This window comes from Esox lucius, chromosome 4 (genome assembly GCF_011004845.1).
Source record: "Esox lucius isolate fEsoLuc1 chromosome 4, fEsoLuc1.pri, whole genome shotgun sequence".
Lineage (NCBI taxonomy): Eukaryota > Metazoa > Chordata > Actinopteri > Esociformes > Esocidae > Esox > Esox lucius.
This window is the reverse complement of record NC_047572.1, coordinates 5,560,773-5,582,033: the sequence shown is the minus strand read 5'-3', so window position 1 is coordinate 5,582,033 and position 21,261 is coordinate 5,560,773. Positions and strand designations below refer to the sequence as shown.

The 21,261-nt window shown below is 38.6% G+C and overlaps 1 protein-coding gene across 2 annotated transcripts in view; it reads right to left on the bottom strand.

Annotated features, from left to right (window-relative positions):
• The window catches only part of enox2 (ecto-NOX disulfide-thiol exchanger 2), a 311,024-nt gene that overhangs the window by 197,091 nt on the left and 92,672 nt on the right, over positions 1-21,261 (bottom strand). For both annotated transcript variants that reach the window (XM_020044976.2, XM_010896791.5), the window contains exon 2: positions 13,877-13,969. In XM_020044976.2, coding sequence (XP_019900535.1) covers positions 13,877-13,913 — 37 coding nt within the window. In that variant the 5' untranslated portion in view covers positions 13,914-13,969. The remainder of the gene's footprint in view (positions 1-13,876; positions 13,970-21,261) is intronic.

The window sequence follows — 21,261 nt, the reverse complement described above, 5'->3', positions numbered from 1 at the left end:
GTTAAGGGCTACAGCAAACATATGCATTGGCTGGTGGCCCCAGAGAAGAGGATTGAGAAACCTGGGATAGATAATAACACTAGAAGCAGCATACAGTGGATTGCATTCACATTTTGTTGCATCATGACATGTGTATGAAATGTAGGCTATATTAGTAATGTTTTGGTCAAACAAAAACTACACAAAGTAGTTTGTAATGTGGCATTCAATACAAAAAAAGCTTTCATTAGGTACAATGCCCTCTGTAATTACTGGGACAGTAAGCATTTATTTTGTGTTTTGGACACTTCAAATCTCGCTGCTGCCGTCAGCAGTTACGTCATAATAGAGACAAGTGAGACACTTCCAGTGGCCACCAAACAAGCCCAATCCATAACACCCACACCACATTTCACAGATGAGGTGGTACGCTGTGAATCTTGGAAAGTTCCTTTTTTTCTCCAGTCATTATGAAATAATCAGAAACACCAATACCTTAAGTGTACTACGCCTTTTTTGTGGTACGCTTTGGTGTTTCTGATTATTTCATTTGGCCTCCTAATTACTTCCTTGACAGACATTGGTGACTCTAAAGGCAAACAAATCCAACAATCAAGACTAGATATCAGCTCTCATATGCCTGATATCAGCTCTCGTATGCCTGCTCTCGTTTGCCGTTTAATTTCAAATCCAGACATCACAGTATAGCGCCAAACTTAAGAAAAAATGCTTACTGTTCCAATAATTACAGAGGGCATTGGATTCATCTAAGTCAATACATATTAGAAACTCCACTGGCAGCAGTTAAATCTGTCAGTCTTCTCGGGCCAGTCTCTAAAAGCTTTGCACACTTGAATCGTGCAATATCCTTTCCAAAATTCTGGTTGGGGATCATGAGTAGACAGCAACTCATGCCATCGATCGGGAAACAAATAAGTCAAAACTAACTTCAGTACTCAGAAATACAGTACAGTATTCTTGGGAAACAATACCACTGTAGATTTGGTCATGTGTTGTAAGTTACTGTCCCACTAAAAAGTGGACTGTTGGTGTAAAGCAGTTTTTGTTCAGCATTCCATATTATCCCCTTGTCAAGCATGTCCTTACAACAATCCAACCAACATGCTTAAAAATAAGGAGGCAGTTACCCAGTAATGTGTTTTAGATATCTCCTGAGCTTAAAGTTTTGCTTTGTGAATTCCTTTGATAATCTCTTTTGCAGATACAGCCTTGTTGCAAATATGCTCCATTTCTTTTGAGTATGTTGATTATGTAAATTTGAATGTTGCTAATTTAAGTTATAATTGTAGTTACTGCAGTGTGGTTGATCCTCAGTCTGATTTCTTGCATCATAACAATTGAACTATGTTGCTGTAAAGACATTTGATATTGTTACCTGCCTACCAATAACTACCCTTTTTTTATAACTGTGAAAAAAGCTACCATTATAGTTTGTGCTCCCTCTCCTTGGAGGGGTAACGGAACATTCCAAGGGATGATCCTTGCCTGTTCCTGCACACAAAATATTTTCAGATCCTCAAGATCCTTTGCTCCGCTTTCAATAGGATTCAAGTCCAAAAACTGATGCCCAATGTGTGTTGAAGTGGGCCTGCTCATCCCTAAGTTTCATCACATTGTTGTCAGGTCTCTGACCTACTCCTTTTATCATCATCATCAGGTACCAGACCCTACACCCTTATGTTGTCAGCAAATGCGGTTGGGATTCAGGCATAGTCACAAAGGTACAGGGAGCTGTACGGTTGAGAGCTTACTGATGAGCTTGGATGACACTATTGTGTTGAATGCTGAATCAATGACAATGAACAGAATACCCCAATAGGTATTCCTCATCCAGAAGGCTGAGGGCAGTGACATACATATTTCCTCATTTGTGAATCTGTTGGGGTGTTATTGAAATTGTCCAGAATGCTGGTGTTGATATGAGGTATGATATGCCTTGCTCTGAGTACAAACCCTGCTAATGCATCTGACCCCACGGCCTTGTTTATGCCAATATTTAAACAAGTCTTACTTAAATTGGTACAAAGGTGAGAGCAAAATTGTTCAGTGCAGCAAGTGCTCTCATGCAGGGTTTACTGTTACCTGCTTTGAGGAGCCCATGGAATGCATTTTTCTTGTCTAGTGGTTTTTTTTTGCTGACAAGCACACAGTTGGGTATCTCTTTATAGTCCATGATTGTTTGTATACACATACGACGAACGTCAGAGGTAACATAGTAGAACTCAGTCTTATAATAATGTGTTGCCTGTTTGATGGTTCTTCAGATTTCTTTTAAGGGCCAAATGTGTCCCTCTCATTGAAAGCGTCATCTCTAGCCATGAGCACTACATTCTGTATGTTGTCTGTAATCCAAGGTTTCTGGATGGGTTATGTACATATGTCAAGTAAAGTGAATGTAAACTCTAATGTTGTCAGATGAATCCTGGGGATTCTAACCACACACTTACCTCGTTCTGCCTTCCAGTCATGACGATGCAGAGAAATACCACAGAGACAGTTGTTTGTGTGGTCCTTGTTTACCTACAAGTCCAATTGGTATGTTAGCCTCGAAGATGGCTTACCGAAGTTTAGTGATGGAGGTTGCATTTACAGGGTATTGTTCTGTATATAGTCATATCAGAAATGACTTTGAAATTGGCGTAAACAAATGTTAAGTGTGTATGAGGAGCCTGTGGAATGTATCATCATGGTAGGAGGCATCAGGACGGTTTATCACTGATTAGGGATGCACCGATACCAGTATTGGGTATCATGTACTCGTAATCATAGAAATATGCCGATACCATGCACGGATACCATGTCATGGAAACATTAAGTGAAATTATGTTTGTATTGCCTCTGGTCGTGTAAGTATTGAATGAAGAACAAAGATTGGTAGAGCAGGAAGACGGAGATGTCAGCAATGACATAAGTAAAGCAGTGCATGACCTGCTCTGCAAAATTATCAAGAGGAAAGGAAAAAAACTAATTTAACAAAAGCACTTTGATTAAATATATTTAGACACAACACAGCGCAGAGTTCAGGGAATATGCTAATGCTAGCAGCGCAGAATCACATCAACAGCTCACTTTGCAGCAAACACTGGAGAAGCTAAATAAAAGTCCAGAGACAGCCCGCAGGCAGAAAAAATGAAAGAGCAGAGGCTCTTGCAGAGTTCATTGCACTTGATGACAGGCCATTGTTGGTTGTTGAAAATGTGGGATTTTGATGGTAATAGTAATTTTTATAGGAGAATATGTCCTTATTAAAGCTGGACTAGTTAGACATTTTTCAGTAAAGAAACAATTACAGCATTTTGCAATTACTCACTGGTCAGAAAGCGGTTCCACCCCAATGCCCTATACAGAATGAAGTTCATAATAATAATATAATTTTTTTTAAGGCGTAAGCAAGTATGCCAGTATTGGGACCAATTGGGACACCTTAACTTGTCATAAAATTGTGTCTCAGCCGTAGATCATTTTGTCATGCATTAACATCACGGCAAGTTTGAATATTTAGCTAGACACCATTAACCATTGTGTTAAGCTGACTAATAAAGTTAACTTCCACCACAAATAGCATCTAGAAACTGTATGGCTTTTGCCACTGGCCGGTTTAATAGCTTATTAGCTTGAAATCGGCCTACCAGTGTCTCACTACACGGAAAAGTCATAAAAATGTAGCAATTTCTAGTGAGACGGAAGACGAACTTCACACTGACAAAGCTACTTAATTTCATTGCTTCCACCTCCATGCTTCACAGTTGGGATGCTGTTCTTGGGATTGTACTCATCCTTCTTCTTCCTCCAAATATGGAGTTTAGACCAAAAAGCTCTATTTTTGTCTCATCAGACCACATGACCTTCTCCAATTCCTCCTCTGGATCATCCAGATGGTTATTGGCAAACTTCAGACGGGCCTGGACATGCGCTGGCTTGATCAGGGGGACCTTGCGTGCGTTGCAGGATTTTAATCCATGACGGAATATTGTGTTACTAATGGTTTTCTTTGAGACTGTGGTCCCAGCTCACTTCAGGTCATTGACCAGGTCCTGCTCTGTAGTTCTGGGCTGATCCCTCACCTTCCTCATGATCATTGATGCCCCACGAGGTGAGATCTTGCATGGAGCCCCAGACCGAAGGAGATTGACCGTCATCTTGAACTTCTTCCATTTTCTAATAATTGAGCCAACAGTTGTTGCCTTCTCACCAAGCTGCTTGCCTATTGTCATGTAGTCCATCCCAGCCTTGTGCAGGTCTACAATTTTATCCCTGATGTCCTTACACAGATTTCTGGTCTTGGCCATTATGGAGAGGTTGGAGTCTGTTTGATTGAGTGTGTGGACAGGTGTCTTTTATACAGGTAACGAGTTCAAACAGGTGCAGTTAATACAGGTAAAGAGTGGAGAACTTAGGCTTTTTAAAGAAAGTCTGTGAGAGCCGGAATTCTTACTGGTTGGTAGGTGATCAAATACTAATGTCATGCAATAAAATGCAAATTAAATAATTTTCTGGATTTTCTTTTTAGATTCTGTCACTCACAGTAGAAGTGTACCTATGATAAAAATTACAGACCTCTACATGCTTTGTAAGTAGAAAAACCTGCAAAATCAGCAATGTATCAAATACTTGTTCTACCCACTGTATATGTACTCACACTTGTCACTTAGTCTGAAAAAAAGTAGTATCGGTGCATCCCTATCACCGATCACCTTAACACTCCTCAGTCTGGAATGGTCTGTGACTGGAGACTTCACCTCACTCATGTCACACCAGATTGGCCCACTTAAGTCATTGTACAGATTTTTACTAGAGATAACTTCACCCTGGAATGTAACCATATTCAAAGTCATTCACTATTATTTCCTAAATTTAGTACATTTAGGAAGAATCAAAAATGTATAAAAAGCAGTACTATTTATTTTTTGTTTTTTAAGATTTTGACAGGAAAGCAACTCCATACAAACAATTTTAGTGCAGCCCTGTGAACCTCAACAAAAAACTGTGGATGAGGAAAACCTTGAATGATTTTTGTATAATTGTTGAGTATATAAAACGCAAATAGGTCTGAGACGCCACATCTCATAATCAAGAGCTGACATTTTTATTCCACAGTGGAAACAAAAGAGGCAAAGACTGTAGACTGTGCCTACATGAGCAATGAAACATTCACAGCATTGATTTTTAAACAGCAGTAACGCAATTAGAGAAATAAATGAAGCATCTGTTGTTGATGAAGCAGCAATGTTGCCTGCTCAATCTGCAGAGTCATTTCCTGGATATGGAAATAGCATGTTTACAGTCAGTAGCCTTAACAGAATAATTATTTATCAAGAAACAAATCAGAACCAAAAGACAATTTACAGAAATATTCAAAATAATTTGCCAATACAGATCAATATAATCAATCTTAGATGCCCTCAGAATTAAGGAAAGCAAAAGAAAACTAAATAATTAAGGGAATCAAAACAATAAAGGAAAATGTTTTCAGCTAAGTTTAGTTGACAACTTTAAAAGAACAATTAAATTGGTTGAGCAGCCCAAAGCAGTTAATTTTGTTTTACATGTAGCTTTTTGACATTAATGAGCTTTGTGTGGTGGTGCATAACCTCATGGAGACAAAAATGCAGAACTTCACAATGTGTGGTACGTTTTAAAATACATAAATAGATTTCCAAATTACTGCATTGGATGAAGCTGCTTAAACACTCCTTCATATACAGTATCTCACAAGAGTGAGTACACCCCTCACATTTATTCAAAAGTGTTATTATATCTTTTCATGTGACAAGACTGAAGAAATGACACTTTGTTACAATTTAAAGTAGTGAGTGTACAGCTTGTATAACAGTGTACATTTGCTGTCTCCTCAAAATAACATAGCTTGCAACAAAAGTGAGAACAACCCTAAGTGAAAATGTCCAAATTGGGCCCAATTAGCCATTTTCCCTCCCCGGTGTCATGTGACTCGTTAGTGTTACAAGGTCTCAGGTGAAAATGGGGAGCAGGTGTGTTAAATTTGGTGTTATCGCTCTCACACTCCCTCATACTGGTCACCAAGTTCTCACCAAGTTAAACATGGCACCTCATGGCAAAGAACTCTCTGAGGATCTGAAAAAAATAATTGTTGCTCTCAATAAAGATGGGCTGGACTAAAAGAAGATTGCCACAACCCTGAAACTGAGCTGCAGCACAGTGATGTCAAAGGAGTGATGTCGTTATGGAGGAGTGGAAGAGGACTCCAGTGGCAACGTGTGAGGCTGTGGTGAACTTTATGCCCAAGAATGTTAAGGCATTGCTGGAAAATAATGGTGGCCACGCAAAATATTGACACTTTGGGCCCAATTTGGAAATTTTCACTTAGGTGTGTTCTCAGTTTTGTTGCCAGCGGTTTAGATATTAATGGCTGTGTGTTGAGTTATTTTGAGGGAACAGCAAATTTAGACTGTTATACAAGCTGTACACTCACTACAAAGTGTCATTTCCTCAGTGTTGTCACATGAAAAGATAATCAAATATTAGCAAAAATGAGGGTTGTTCTCACTTTTGTCAGATACTGTATCCTTTTTCTGTGTACTCTTTCTAACCAGAGTAGACTTTTGATGAGTAAAAATGAATAAAAGTGAAACTGTGTCCTTTTTGAGTCATGTCTCCCTAGACAGTGTTTGAGTTTAACTTTTGTTCCGTCTTTCTTGGTACAATAGAGCTTTAAAATAAAATAGGCTACTAATTTGGTACCACAGATTAATGATTAATTGGTTTCTATTGGTTAGCATTTTCTATTCGCTGTCCTCTTTAACAAACTGCACTGGGTGGCTTGAAAAAGGTGTATAATAAATCCAAGTAATTTTGTCTAACTTCTGGAATTCGACAGAAGACCATTGGTTTAAAGTATTGGGGTGAAAACATATCAATACTTCTTTAATTGTTCTCCATATGGTTCTGAAACTGAATTTCGAATTGCAGAGTTCAAGTGGATATGAGCCTGGTTTAGAGGGTATAATACAATGCAATGTTATAGTAATTCATGTTTTTAACCCTGGGCGCCATGGAATCATTTGAACAGCTGCAAGAGATTTTGCTTGGAAAAGAAAATCTACATTTTAAAATATTAGGTTCCAGTCTTGGTTAGATCAGTCCTGGACTGCAGGTCATAGTAAAACGTATATTATTCCATCTCCCCAAAGTTGTGCTCTCATTATAAGGGGTTCCTGAATTTGCTATTACAAAAAGGGGCCCTGGACACAAAAGGTTTGATAACCACAAATATGTGTAACTATTTTAGAAAGTGCAAATACATTAAGTATGAACATATCAGCAAAGCTATTATGTTCAATCAATCAAAATCAAAATTTATTTATAAAGCGCTTTTTACAACAGCAGTTGTCACAAAGTGCTTTACAGAGACACCCGGCCTTAAACCCCAAGGAGCAAACAACAGTAGTGTTGAATTTCAGTGGCTAGGAAAAACTCCCTAAGAAGGTCGAATTTTAGGAAGAAACCTAGAGAGGACCCAGGCTCAGAGGGGTGACCAGTCCTCTTCTGGCTGTGCCGGGTGAGATATTAAGAGTCGAATTGGAATAATAAATAAATTTCTCTTGGCTAAATCCAGAGTATATTTGATTTTAGACTAGGTCAGAAGTATGACCAGGTGGACAAGGACAGGAACAGCAACGGTCCCCCCAAACCAGGTAATCCGCAGGTGTGGACCAGGACCTCATCTCCTTCTAAAATTTAAAATTGGAGGATGTTAAATATCAAAATATCCTAGTGCTATTGATCCTTAACGACTCACAATTATGTTCAGTGTCAACATATAAGAACCTTAATACTGTGATGCCTAACATAAACCCTAAGTTAACCTTAAAGTTTTATTGGTAACAAGGTGTTTTTTATTTTTTATCAATTACTTTAAGGAACAACATAGTGAAACTGTAAGGAGCAATGTAATACCAAGTAATTAGGGACCAATAGCACTACAAAATAGTTCCACACAAATTCAAATGTTGATAGGTAAGGTTGTCAAAAATACCCTTTTTAAGTGACAGTTGTGATTACTATTGGTATAACAGCATTGTTGAGAGGAAGTCTCTAACGTCATTACCATTTCCCTCTTTTGACAAGCCCATTTTATTTTGAAAAGCTTGTGTATGGATTCAAAGATGTCTCCAGTGGTCAAATAAATGCTCTCTCTGGAAAGGTTCAAACATCACAGAGAAGTTGTATATCACAGATGGCACCATCTCTCCACAGGCCTTTATAACACCTCTCATTGGATGGTGAAAATCTAACACCTTGTGTTCTATTGTCTGTGCTGCATTTAGTGGTTATAGAAATTACTGTTATTTTTCACTACACCTACTTAGTTCACATTTTTTAATTTTGAGTTGATTGTTAAGGACCATCATAATAGCATAACATTATAGAGGAACTTAATAGCGAGTCAATAAGGAATAATGGCTCTAGGGACATATTGATAGCGAATGTAATTGCATCAAATTATGTTCATACTAAACGTAATTGTGGTTTACAAATGAGTTGTATATGAACACAATTCTTGAGGGGTACGGTTGTTGCAAGCGCCATGCAGTTAACCGAGTGAGGTACACAGGACTCTGTAGGTCTTCTAATTTCTTAAAACCCCTATTCTCGCATTCACCCTCTTTTTTTATTGAGTGATGTTTAACCTAAGCACTACACAAGGGCCATCAAGCACCCACTTTTTGCATCAGTTGTGAAGGATGTCTTCCTTTAAACAAATGGCCGCTGAAAATACTTGTGTAGCTTTGTCCTAAAGGTAAAGATATAGAGTACTTGACACGGCCACACGCTGTGGATACGTCCCCAATGCTCCTAAGAGAATGCTTGAGGGCGAGTGGGCCCAAAAATTCACCACAAGATGTATAGAAATTAGAAAGAATCTTGTTCATTTGGCAACATATTCGGTTGTCTTGAACATATGTTTATCTGCAATGCACTTGTTAAAGTCGGGAGTGTTACCACTAGACCACAGGGTCTGTGTCTTTCAAGGTTCCATGAAGCCTCAAATTCAACTTTAACCCTCGACATTATATTTTTAGATAATACAACATGGACAACATAACTATAATTAAACTGAACAAGTCATGCAGCACCTATGCACTTTATTGGAGTGTCACCTATTAGTTGTTAACGCTCTGAATGGGCTGCTAAGTGTTTATTTGGGATTGAATATTCGTTTGACTGGAAATGGGGAAGGGGGGATTTGGGATCGAACTTTGGTTTTGCAACAAGGAAGACATTCAAGCAAAACACCAACAGCTATCCCCATGACTAGTTACCGTGGAGATGACTAGTTACCCTGGAGCGTTTACAGTTGGTTATTTGCATAATCAAAATGTATCTCGAAAAAGTTCACTGCTTCCCACACAAGGGTCACACAGTTAAACCTCTTGCCCAGATTGCTTATTGATGTTATATTGTCAATGGAAATGAACAGGAGTGACGCTTCTATACAGTGCCTGGTCCTGTCAAGTATACATTGACCATAAACTTTTCCCCACTAATCAATTCGCCGAGCTGATTAGAGTGTTCATTCCTTCTTGTAGAAATTAAAGACACAGATACACTAAAAGTATTGCAATGCCTTGCCATCAGCATTGTGTCAATGTCACGTTATACCTGCTACAACAGAAACCCACCAAAAATAAAATAATTGTTCAGCTGTCAATAATTGAACGGCATTTCATGAAGATAGGATGCTGCCTATTAGGCATTAACAGAGTTATCAGTTGGCCCAATGGGTATATTGTGTCATTCCTGGTGGAATGCTTGGATACTGTATCTGCTTTGGGAGGACCGAGGAACCAAGGAAATGCAACCTGAACTGTGGTGTTTTGTGTTCCAGAAGCTTCTGCTCAAATAACATCTCTGGGTGGATAATGGGAGCCAAAAACCTTGGCAACATTCTGTAAATTGGATTAAGTTCAAGATAGAGCCAAACTGATCAAGGGAGTTTTGCCCCTGCATGAATACTGATGGAAGCAGGACTCATAAATAGTGCACAATACCGCTTAACCTCAGTCTACAGCTGAAACCCTGTAAGCAGCAGGGGCTCCATACCAGCAGTAAAAATAAATAAATAATAATAAATATATATATTGCACTGGTCACTGTGCTCAGATTTACTGTCCAAAACACACAATGCTGCAAAAAACCCACAAAAAATGGGATGGGTTGAGAAATTGAACAGAATTTGAACGTATGTTTGTGTTTCCTCATCACAAATGCTGATTGGAGTGCCAAAAGTTCTCTATTACACAGTCACAAGTGGTCCTTCAGTGCAAGTGGGTATTCTAATGCGATTTGGCAGCTAAGATGTGTAGCTAGTTGTGATCCCGGGACCAAATGTTCCATTTGCCCAGAAGACAATCAGAAACTCTGGCCTCTATTCAAAACAGAGGTCTGACAAGCTTGATCAATCACAGAGTTTCAAGGTCATGTCCTGAAAACAATAAGCTAAATTGACAAAAGCTGGGTCTTGGCTCTAGAGGACTTGAAGGTGGTATCAAGATGGTGGTACCAACATCATCATTCTAATTAGAGACAGTAAAATCAAAATCCCCTTCTCTGTTTGCAGAGGAGCCTGCTAATTGAAATAGGTAGTTTCTACAATTTTGAGACTTTATTTTTACCCTTTTTGTTCTGGCAGCTGATTAACTAAATCCTTTTAAAATTGAGTTTCAATAAAGATACTAAAATACTCTAAAGAAACTGAAATGCCTTCAGAATTGATTTCTGGATAATGTCTTTGCACTGAATTTTATGGAAGGAGAAAACCATCCCATTAAACATGTGTAGAAACATTTACAGGATTCTGGATTCTGACATAATATGATTATGATAGGTTTTATAACATGCTTAAATGGAGTGTTCATAATGCATTGTATTCATCTTGCAGGGCCCAGGTTGACAAAAACATTGACTACCTCTCACCTTCAAATCCTGTTATGGATTTTCAATATTGCAAAAACATTCACAAAGTGTGGTGGCTAATTAGGCCTATTTCTTTAAAAACATATTCCAAATAAATCTTGTACAGGATTTACAACATATTTGGCTGCAAAAAGGTATACCACACTGAACAATGCTAGATGTTTAATTCTGCTACAGGGTGATAGACCAAAACAATGCTGCACAGGACAGAATGGAAAAAAATGGAAAAGAGGATAAAAAAAAAAAGGGGAGACATAGAGCAGACTAGACAGTCGACTGCTGCAGGCTGAGAGGTCGAAAAGACTGTAGCGTGAAGACAGAGGCAAAAAAACACCAGAGGCCAAAGACACAGAGCCTTTAGATGCCATAGAGTGCATTATAGATCACGGTTGAGGCCGAAGAGAAAAAGGCAAGACAACAGGCTCCACATTCATTATCACCTGACCAACCAGTGCGCCACACTATTTGACCATAATAGGAGTGGGCATTCTCATCCGGCAAAGCCTGGCGAGAGAAGCGCTTCATTCTTTTCCTTTTTCCTCCATCTCTCACTTTTCCATCTTGGTTGTAATCTCACACTTTCTCGCTCTGTCTCTCTCCCTCAACTCTGCCCACGCCTATTAGAGTCACAGAAATAAAAGGCCATGATTGTGTGTCAACTGCCTCTGCCTTAAAAATACTTTTTTAAGTATGAGCACTCATACAAAATACCATGTAATTTTACAAGGCAACTTACATGAGGTAAAGTACCCATGCTGTACTTATTTTATATTAGAAAATATAATTTTTTGCGTGCCCAAAAATAGTTACTATTTTAAATATGTGCTGCTTTTACCTGAGGAAATTTGCCTTTGCTATTTAGTGAGGTTTGTTTCATTGGAGTGGTCTGTGTGTGACTCTGCTATCCATATCTAAGTGCTGTCTGAGTCACCACTCCCTGCAAGTTTGGATGAGCTAATTGGTAGTCAAATCAGAAACCTTGACAGCCAAAACAAAGAGGACACAATGGATTCATGTTGCCTGCATAACAGAGCAAAACGTTCAAATAAGCATAAAAGAGGTACCTTTGGGATGGCTCAACGCATTGGAACGTTGTCAAGGAGGGTGGTCAAGTGTGCTGTAAATCACTGATCTACTCATTTGAGCTCAATGTGGGGAAGTGATAGTGTGGAAGATAGGGCTGGGAATTGCAAAGGACCATGTGATATGAGGTTACTGCAATTAACGTTTCATGTTTTATTTGTGAAATTGACATGTGAAAAAAATGACTTTTTAATAACCATGCTGTTGTGTATGTGAGACAATATCTTGGAGCCGATGGCTAACTTGAAGCAGATCTCTTCACTAGCAGTTGCAGTGTTAACGCAAAATAACACTGAAAAAACAATCAAGTATAAAAAATGTGTCCAGGTGTTTAAGTAATCTACCTACAGAACACGGAAGAAAATATTACGGACGTACGATGTGTCTCCGTTGCCTCGTGTGAAGCTCATATCCTTCACCTTTTTTTGCTGAAAATTGCACAAGTTGGTGATTCGAATATTGCACGTCAACACTGCAATTTCGATTATAATTCTACTAATCGTACAGCCCTACTTGAAATTATTAAAGAATACATAAATAAATAATGTAAATAGTACAAACAAATCCATGATTGTTCTGCATTTCATAGTTATAATAAGATAGCAACCAATATGTGAAATTGGTTGAGGAAATCTGTTGACACTTCCAAGCTCTCTAGGCAAGTATTATTTCACCTTAGTAGTGAACACAATGTTACATAGTCAACATCAGTAGAAGAAAAAGTTAAATAGTACCATCAATACAGTACCATGTTGAGCTTACTAACGATTATGTTTGTAGCTTCAGTGAAATTCAGTGAATAGAGGAATGTATAAAGCTTCTGATGACCAGTCACATTCAGTTTGTCATGCTGCCACACGTTTACTAATCAAATATTACACAGAATACACTAGCCTGACAAGTAACAATGGGTAATGACACAAACAGGCATTAATAAGATTCCAGTGAGGTTTCCCATTTCCCCAAACTACATATATCTGTTTGAATGCTGGAGACATGTCAACTACTTTGGAAGTATATTATTCTTACAATGCGGTGTGTAGGCGGAATGTTAACAAAATATATACTTTGTCATGACGGAGGTGTTCTAGACAAGAACACCCATATAATCTACTTGCTGTTTTGGTGAACTGGAATTAGAACAAACACATACCAACAAAAAAACTTGATTTGAAAATACATTTTTATATTGGAAAAATAATGACCACACCCCTGGTGGAGGAAGAGGTACATACGAAGCAGTGCAACGTCCGTCAGTGTTGTCATTAAGTTGGGCTTAGTTCGATTGCGGGGATAGATGTGTAGCAAGAATGAATGAGTGTAATCATTAAGTTAATTACACCTCGTAAGCTAGCCCTGCAGTTAACTGGAAATGTTTTGAATAGGCCCATCCAAGACGAACTGTTTGAGTGGATGAGCCTGTTAAAACTTAATCAAGAATGTGACATTTGTTGCGAAGCTTAGGAGCACTGGTTCAAGCACTGTGTGTGGCAGTCAGACAGTGGAAGAATAGGTACTCACTAGGAAGCATGATGTCTGTAACACCTGCACACAACCAAACAAAATGAAACATGGAAAACACACAATGGTGGAATTGAAGGATGAAAGGCCCTAAGAGGACACTGCCTGCATTAAATAGGAGGTAGCACTAGGGGGTTGGGCAGAAGAATGTCTAATGGATAAAAGGAAACACTTATCAGGTGTGCTGCCGTGATTTTGACAGTAATTCCCCTTATGTGCAGCGAAATCAGGAAACTCAACCTGAGAATGCCTTCGGTTGAGTTTCTACATGCATACATACAGAATAAAAAAACAGATGCACACACTGAGCTCTTACCTGCAACTCGGCTTGATCTGTATTCCTTGTACATCATGGAGTTGTGGCGGCGCTGCCTCTGATATCAGACCCTCTGGTCTCTGAGCAACGATCCTGTGAAGTTACAACAGCATCATGAACAATGGCCTCATGATTCTCTGTTCATTCTCTTTAGAACCCAGCAGTTCAAGAAACCCCCACTATGCAACACTGGAAACTCAGCTCATCAATTCTGTGGCCGGTTCAAGGGCACCAAGAGGACTGGGTAATAGGGGCCACAATAAAATCGTTTAGTCCTGTGTAAAGAAAGATGATGAACTAAAGGACGTGGTAATTCTGTTTCTGCTGCTATGTCGAGACGATGCTCATCTGAGGCAGCAAGAGCTCTGAGGATTGGGAAGGTTTCATTGACAGCATAATTTGCACTCAGACTCAGGGAATAACATTGAATAAAATACAAAAACACAAAGCTGTCAGAAACAAAGAGAACAGTCACTAAAATGTATATTCAGACCTCTACCGTGCAATGATTTTAATTGCATATGCACCGAAATACATTGCTGTGCAACCGGAGAACCAGTGTGCACAAGAATATGCAGTCCTGGCAATTGCATTTTAAAACCTTGTCTAAACTGTCTAATTAATCACTCTGTGTATTAATTAAATGCAAAAAAATTATAATAAATTCATTCAATTTTTTCCCCTGAGCCATCGAGTGCCACTAAGAAAACAGAGTCATCCATCTTTTAATGATGTCATCTGTATTCAAAAAGTTTGAAAAAGATGGACGGCTCTGTTTTCTCAGAGGCTCAACCAGGGAAAAATAACTGATAGGAACAAATTCAAATCCCCGTATAATAAGTAGAGACCATAGAGATTATGCACATGCCTTTGTAAATGATAAACTTGTTTTTGCCGAGCCCCAACACGTTCCAATGTAATAAACTTCATAAGCCTCCTAAATTGTAGAATACTGCAGAATACTGACAAAATGATTCACTCCCATGCTGCCAGTCTAGCACTCAAAGTTATGGCTTAAGTAAGTTTGATTACTTTCTCTCTCAATCAGTTGGGCTTTGGACTTACTGTATGGATAGGCTACACTGACAGTTCAACAGATGAATATCACATGATCAAACCTATTTTCATATTTTTCACTTAAAAATGACTTGACATTACAGCTGTTTAGATCAGTATATACCAATGATGAATTTGGCCTATCAATTTGGCCCTATATTGGCTTGAAATCAACTCATCCATCTATTTATCAACAAGTACCTGTGGATTTATTAAATTACTTAAATGTAAATGTTATCATAGGACATGCATATTCACGAAATATCAAAAACTGTGCGACGTCATTTTGCAGCGATTTTCAGAACAAAAATTACATAGGAAAGCTACTTCTAAAATCCTGAATGAGTGAGCAATGTTTACAGTGCTATTGGTGTTAGCTCCAAGAGAACAAGTTTAGAATTGCATAAACATTTTTCTATCAGCTTCTTAGAGAAATATATGTCATTATCAAGGTAGGGAAGGCATCTAGAATGTGTACGTTTTGTGGGGTGATGGGCCAATAAGTTGTCTATTGCCACTCCCCTGCCCACTCCCATGGCCACGTCCCCGACCACAGAAATCTCCTACTCCCGTGGCCACACCCTCCACCTCAGCACCAGAAAAACTGCTATTGCTGTTATAAACCAGTTACCAACACAATTACAAAAGCAAAAAATTATGTGAAGTCATACCTGTAATGTACAGTGTCGTTTACTACAGAATTTGTGCCAATCATCATTTAGGATTCAAAGCACCCTGTTTATTATAAAATGTATACTGTCACGACCTCAATATGAACACCGCCATGTTCTTTTAGGAAATTATGAAACTCTTACTTATGACATAGTTGACATATGACAGTGGTATCTACAGTTTTGAGTGAGGAACAGAAGCGTTCAATTTGCAGTGATCTCTTAATTTGAACCCTTCTGTTCCACAAACATTTTAGACTTTTTTTTGGAAAGGAAAGAAAAAGGTGCAGTGGTCTCTTAATTTTTTCCGGAGCTATATATAAAGCCAACATACATGCAAATCATCTCAGAGCCATGCCAATGTCATGTACATTGACCCAGTCCTCAAACAGCCGCTCATACGGCCCCTCTCATTTCTTCATCCCTATTCCCTAGAAAATGTTCCTCAAATGCTTCCCCTCTGCTCTTGAATATATTATTTATAAAGCTGATATGATGGTCTTCTTATTGGTGATAGTGATCTTTTCTTTATGTAACACAGAACAGCTCTTGGTAGCCATGGTACTGTATGCTGGCTATATTCCACACATTTGTCCTTTCCCTCCATGTATAACGTTTCATGATTCTGCATAAAGCTGTTAATTACAGCATGTAAAACGAACAGAAAGATGCAAAAAAGGAAACAAAATCCTGAAATAGTTTTTCATAATTAACAAAATGTACAAGGTTGCTATTAAGAGCTACTCATTTTCATAAGATAAGCTTGAGTAGGCTAATGTAGGCTATGTTAGAAGCAGGAAAAATAAGCGTTTGCAATCCATATACAAGTTAACTCAAGTGTGTTAATCAGGGATGGAAATTAATTTTTTTGTCCACCGGCCACTGTGGCTGGTGGATTTCAAAATCTACCAGCCACTCAATGTTTTTACCAGCCACTTTCTTCTTTTTAACCAACAACGTGAAGCGTGTTGACGACATACAGAGCAGTACATTATCAGATTTGTCTCGTCGTAAACTAACCAATCGCGGGACTCCCCATTGTCTGCTTTTCTCCATCGTTCTTTAAAAAAATATTTTGACTTTCGCCTCTTTGTCCACTGGCTCCTCCTGAGATGTTTTCTAAGCGGACCTCTTAACGCCTGCGATGTAACGCCACATTTTTTTTTTATGTGCGCCGCCTCTTAAGTGTACGTAAGAGGATTAGTGCCAAGCAATAATACAAAAAAATCAAACCATCTCGACAATAAAGTCATTATAATGCGAGATTAAACTCGTTATATTTCGAGAAAAAAAGTCTAAATACAATCTTGAGAATAAACTCATTAAATATCGAGAATAAAGCTGTTGCGTTTCGAGAAAAAACTCGTTATATTCCTACAAAAAAGTCGAAATACAATCTTGATAATAAACTCATGAAATATCGAGAATAAAAGTCGAAATTAAATGTAGAGAATAACGCATTCGATCAGTGTGCATTGCATAGCCTACTGATAGAGGACATGGCAGAGTTGGATCAATTAGTCAAGCTATATTATAGACTTTCTTTCAGTAACAAAGAAATACTATAAACTATTAGCTAATTATGACAGAATTATAATTAGCATACGAATTTAAAAGAGAATTTGCAAGCGGCTAGGTCTTTTTAGAAGAAAAAATCTGTCCAATTTGCGCGAGGTACTCGCTTTTGTCCAACATTAATTGACAACCAGTGGACAAATGCAAGGTTATCGCTGGCTTCACCTACGCGCGATTCATCGAGGTTTCGTGGTTTCCCAGGATACCATAAGACGGATTATTAAACTTTATTCTTGATATTTAATGAGTTTATTCTCAAGATTGTATTTCGACTTTTTTCTCAAAATGTAACGAGTTTAATCTCGCATTATAATAACTTTAATGTCGAGATGGTTTTATTTTTTTTATTATTGCTTGGCACTAATCCTCTTCCGTATAAGTGTCCGGGTGAAACAGTAGCTGTTTCTCAATGTCAAGGATCCTTCCTTGGTAGGACTAGTCCTTCCAAGGAAGGATCCTTCAGAGGCTAGGACAGGCTCCTCCTTAGCATTCGAAGAACACGTACAATGGAACAGGCTAGCAAGTGCACGTCATTGCGTGCTTGCGTCATTGAAAATGTTTCGCCTTCTTTTCCGCGCTACATTTCAAAACACTGGACGAAATCGAGTTGGAACTGTAAACGGTGCTGTTCAATTTTTTGTTGCGATGGAGGAGATGAATCAGCGTCAGTCTGCTTGCAGGAGGAGAATACTCTGTCGACAACTTTGCCCGCAACGTGCGAAGGTAGGTAACGTTACCGACACTAATAAGCTATAATATAAGCAATGGTCGTTTTGTGTTATTAATTTCATGTCAATAAAGTAAACCCTCGTGGGAGTTAATGTTTGTAGTTTTCATAACACTTACCGGTAAGGAGAATTGCATTAATTTATCTTAATTACAGTAAGCTTTCAGTAGCTAACCGTTTACATTAGCTTGTAGTTTACTGCATGTATGTAACATTAGCTCATTGTCCAGTAGCTTCTAGCTTTCAGACAAATGAGGTGCAAAACATGAACAACAAGGTAAACGCTACCTGCTAATAAAGGTTGCCACAGGCAGTATGATAAGCAGTAAACTGCAAGTGAGAAAGGTTAAATAGTACTGTAAACGCACAAGCTACAACCAACATAGGAAAAGTCATAACACCATTGATAAACACCCACTAACACAGTAAAGGTAGGTGTAAGTGTGTCAAATGGTCAGCAGTTGTCAAGTAAGACCATGATGAAGAAATTACCATTATGTTACAGCATGTGTAAATATACGTTATACAATTGTTATCTTACCAGAACAGGTTGGATAATTAGACTAACCTAAAGCTTTCCTCCTTCTGTCTACAGTCTGGAAGCATCCCCATCATCGGCAGCTGAGTCTGATCGCCGCTTCATGTTAAATATACTTGTGTACAGCTTATAGTCATGTTTGAATACATGTTATAATAAAGATATGTTTCGTTAATGTCTTTTTAGAGCTTGTATACCTAACGAGTTATTAAAACAGGTACAATCTTAATAATTATTCAGCTACAAGTTTCCTATGTGCAGATCACAATTTGATGGAAAAATACACATTGAACAACAGTTTATATAATATACACACCCAAAAAATTAATTACACAGACAAACCAGTTAATTTAATGCATTTATTTTTAGAATGTCAATCTCAAATATAGCAAATAATCTATTCAACATCTGTCTCCCTGCTTGTCTTTGGCTTTCCCATCCCCAGTGACAGTCTACATTTGTTCCTTAGTCCCTGTTAACAGAGATCAAACACAAGAAAAATATGTTTGCAGTTATGAATGCTATAACGAAACGTTACAGAACATTATACTTGTAACATGGGAAACTACACATACGTTTTAGCTTTCATTTAACGTTGCTAGTGAAGTTAACAAGGTGCAGCGTTACCTACCATCCTGAAGCTACAACTGATAAACACATTATTTTCAAAATATCTGCTGACGTGACGTGCCGTGACATTAACGGCTTATAAAAAGAGATGAAAATGCCACCGGACATTAAACTTTACAAACACAAATGGTAAAAAAGACGGCAAGCTAGCTAACAGCCTAATGTTAAAAGATAGGTTCAGTTAGCTAACGTTATATATATCTACCTAATTATGATAGCTATTTGTACCAGCATTAAAGCGTTAAGCTTTACATTGATTTAACACATTAACGGTGATAACAAATGTACGGCAAACACTAAAGATACTTACATTTAAATTATTTCGCCGTGAGCGATGCCGCTCCAACTCCCCGCTTAGTTCCGCCATTTAATTAATTTTTACAAGCTGGCAAAAGCTGTGCGCATTGGATTGTGGGTGATTTGGGCCCGCGAAGGATGCACTTATGCATTCTCCGAACGAAGGACTCAGTCCTTGGTAGGATTCGGAGGATACTCGACATTGGAACGGTCCTTCGACGGACGTCATGACGTAGCATCCTTCAAATTCTGGCTTCGAAGGATCCTTCCTTGACATTGAGAAACACCTAGTATGCTATTTTTATTTACCCGCCACGGTGGCTGGTAGGTGAAGCGAGTTTACCCGCCACAACACAAAATCACCCGCATTTGGCTGGTGGCGGGTGCTAATTTCCATCCCTGGTGTTAATACATCGTGCTATTCCCACCCAACTAGTAAACAATGTCTATTAACAGTGTTTCAATAGGTGATAGGGGATGTGTAAATCCAGCCATCTCCTGGCGCTAAAGGGGTCTTAAGTTTGAGATTCATTAATAAAGTTGAGCAAACTGTCACGTTTTAGAAAGGGAGACGGAAGCAGGCGCAGAATGTCGGTGTGTTTCCTTTTTAATGAACTTAAACAAAGAAAGCAAAGCGGAGTGCCGGGCACTACAAGACGTTCAGGAGTTCCAGGTGTACAGAAAACATGACACGCACACAGGCACAATGACCGAACAGGGATAGGGAGAAAATGGCTGAACTAAATACACAGACTAACGAGGAGAACAGAAACAGGTGGGGGCTAAACACAGGTGAAAGGAATATACAGATTAACTGAAACAAGAACAGGAAAGACCATACAAGGACAAGACAAGTCAAGGACAAACAGAAAACACGAAGTGGAACGATCCCCTCAGGCTGGGACCGTTACACAAACTAACATTGTCACAAAAATCTGTACTTCAAATTTAATTTGGTACCAGCGGTTCTGATCTGATGACATTGGGTTGTTTCTGTTTGTTGAGGTGATTTATTAGCTGGACATATCTTGACCAGTCAGTATGTCATTCTTGGTTTCATGTTTAATCAGTAAAACTTGGCCTAAATTTTTATTTTATTTTAATCTTTATTTCATTACGGAAAAATGACACCGTTCTACAGTATTGCCATGATGAATTCACTGAGAGACTCCTCCCCTATCAGCCAATCACTTTGGGCATAGTAAGTAGGCACACATCCTACACACCGTTCACAGCCTATTCATTTTGGACCTCGTCTTTTTCTAATAGCTCCTGTCGGTTTTCCGATAACTTATTCATATCAGCTATAGATTACTAGCATATTGTATGCTAGTAATCTAGGAGACTAGAGCTACGCAATGGCTTTGAAATCAACTCGATAGCCACTACAACCCCGGGAGAGACCTGCAAAGACACGCTGTTCACAGCGTATTCATTTCAGACCTCGTCTTTTTCTATGTATTCTTTTGTGTAGTTTTTTCGTATGATGAAACCTTCAATACAAACACATTCTTGTATTTTTCAAATTAATTAACCATTTAAACCAAACAAATTACGTAATTAATTGACTTCTATACAGTTTGATAGCGACCCAGTAGATGAACAGATGCTCTGGCTGGATGGTGATGCTGCGGAGGAGAATGTGTATGCTAATAGGGGGGATTCATATGCTTTAGCGGTTACTGGGGGTCAAAAAGGCCTGGCGGTCCTAGCGTTAAATAGTACCCAAAAAACACAAATCACAAAACAGTGAAGCGGCAACTCTGGGATGCAAAGAAAAGTCCATATCTCAGACTAGCCAATAAAAAGAATAGATTAGGATAGGGCAAAAGAACAGAAAATGGACGGAGGAAGATTGGAAAAAGTGGTGGTAAAGTGGGAGATTTGTACA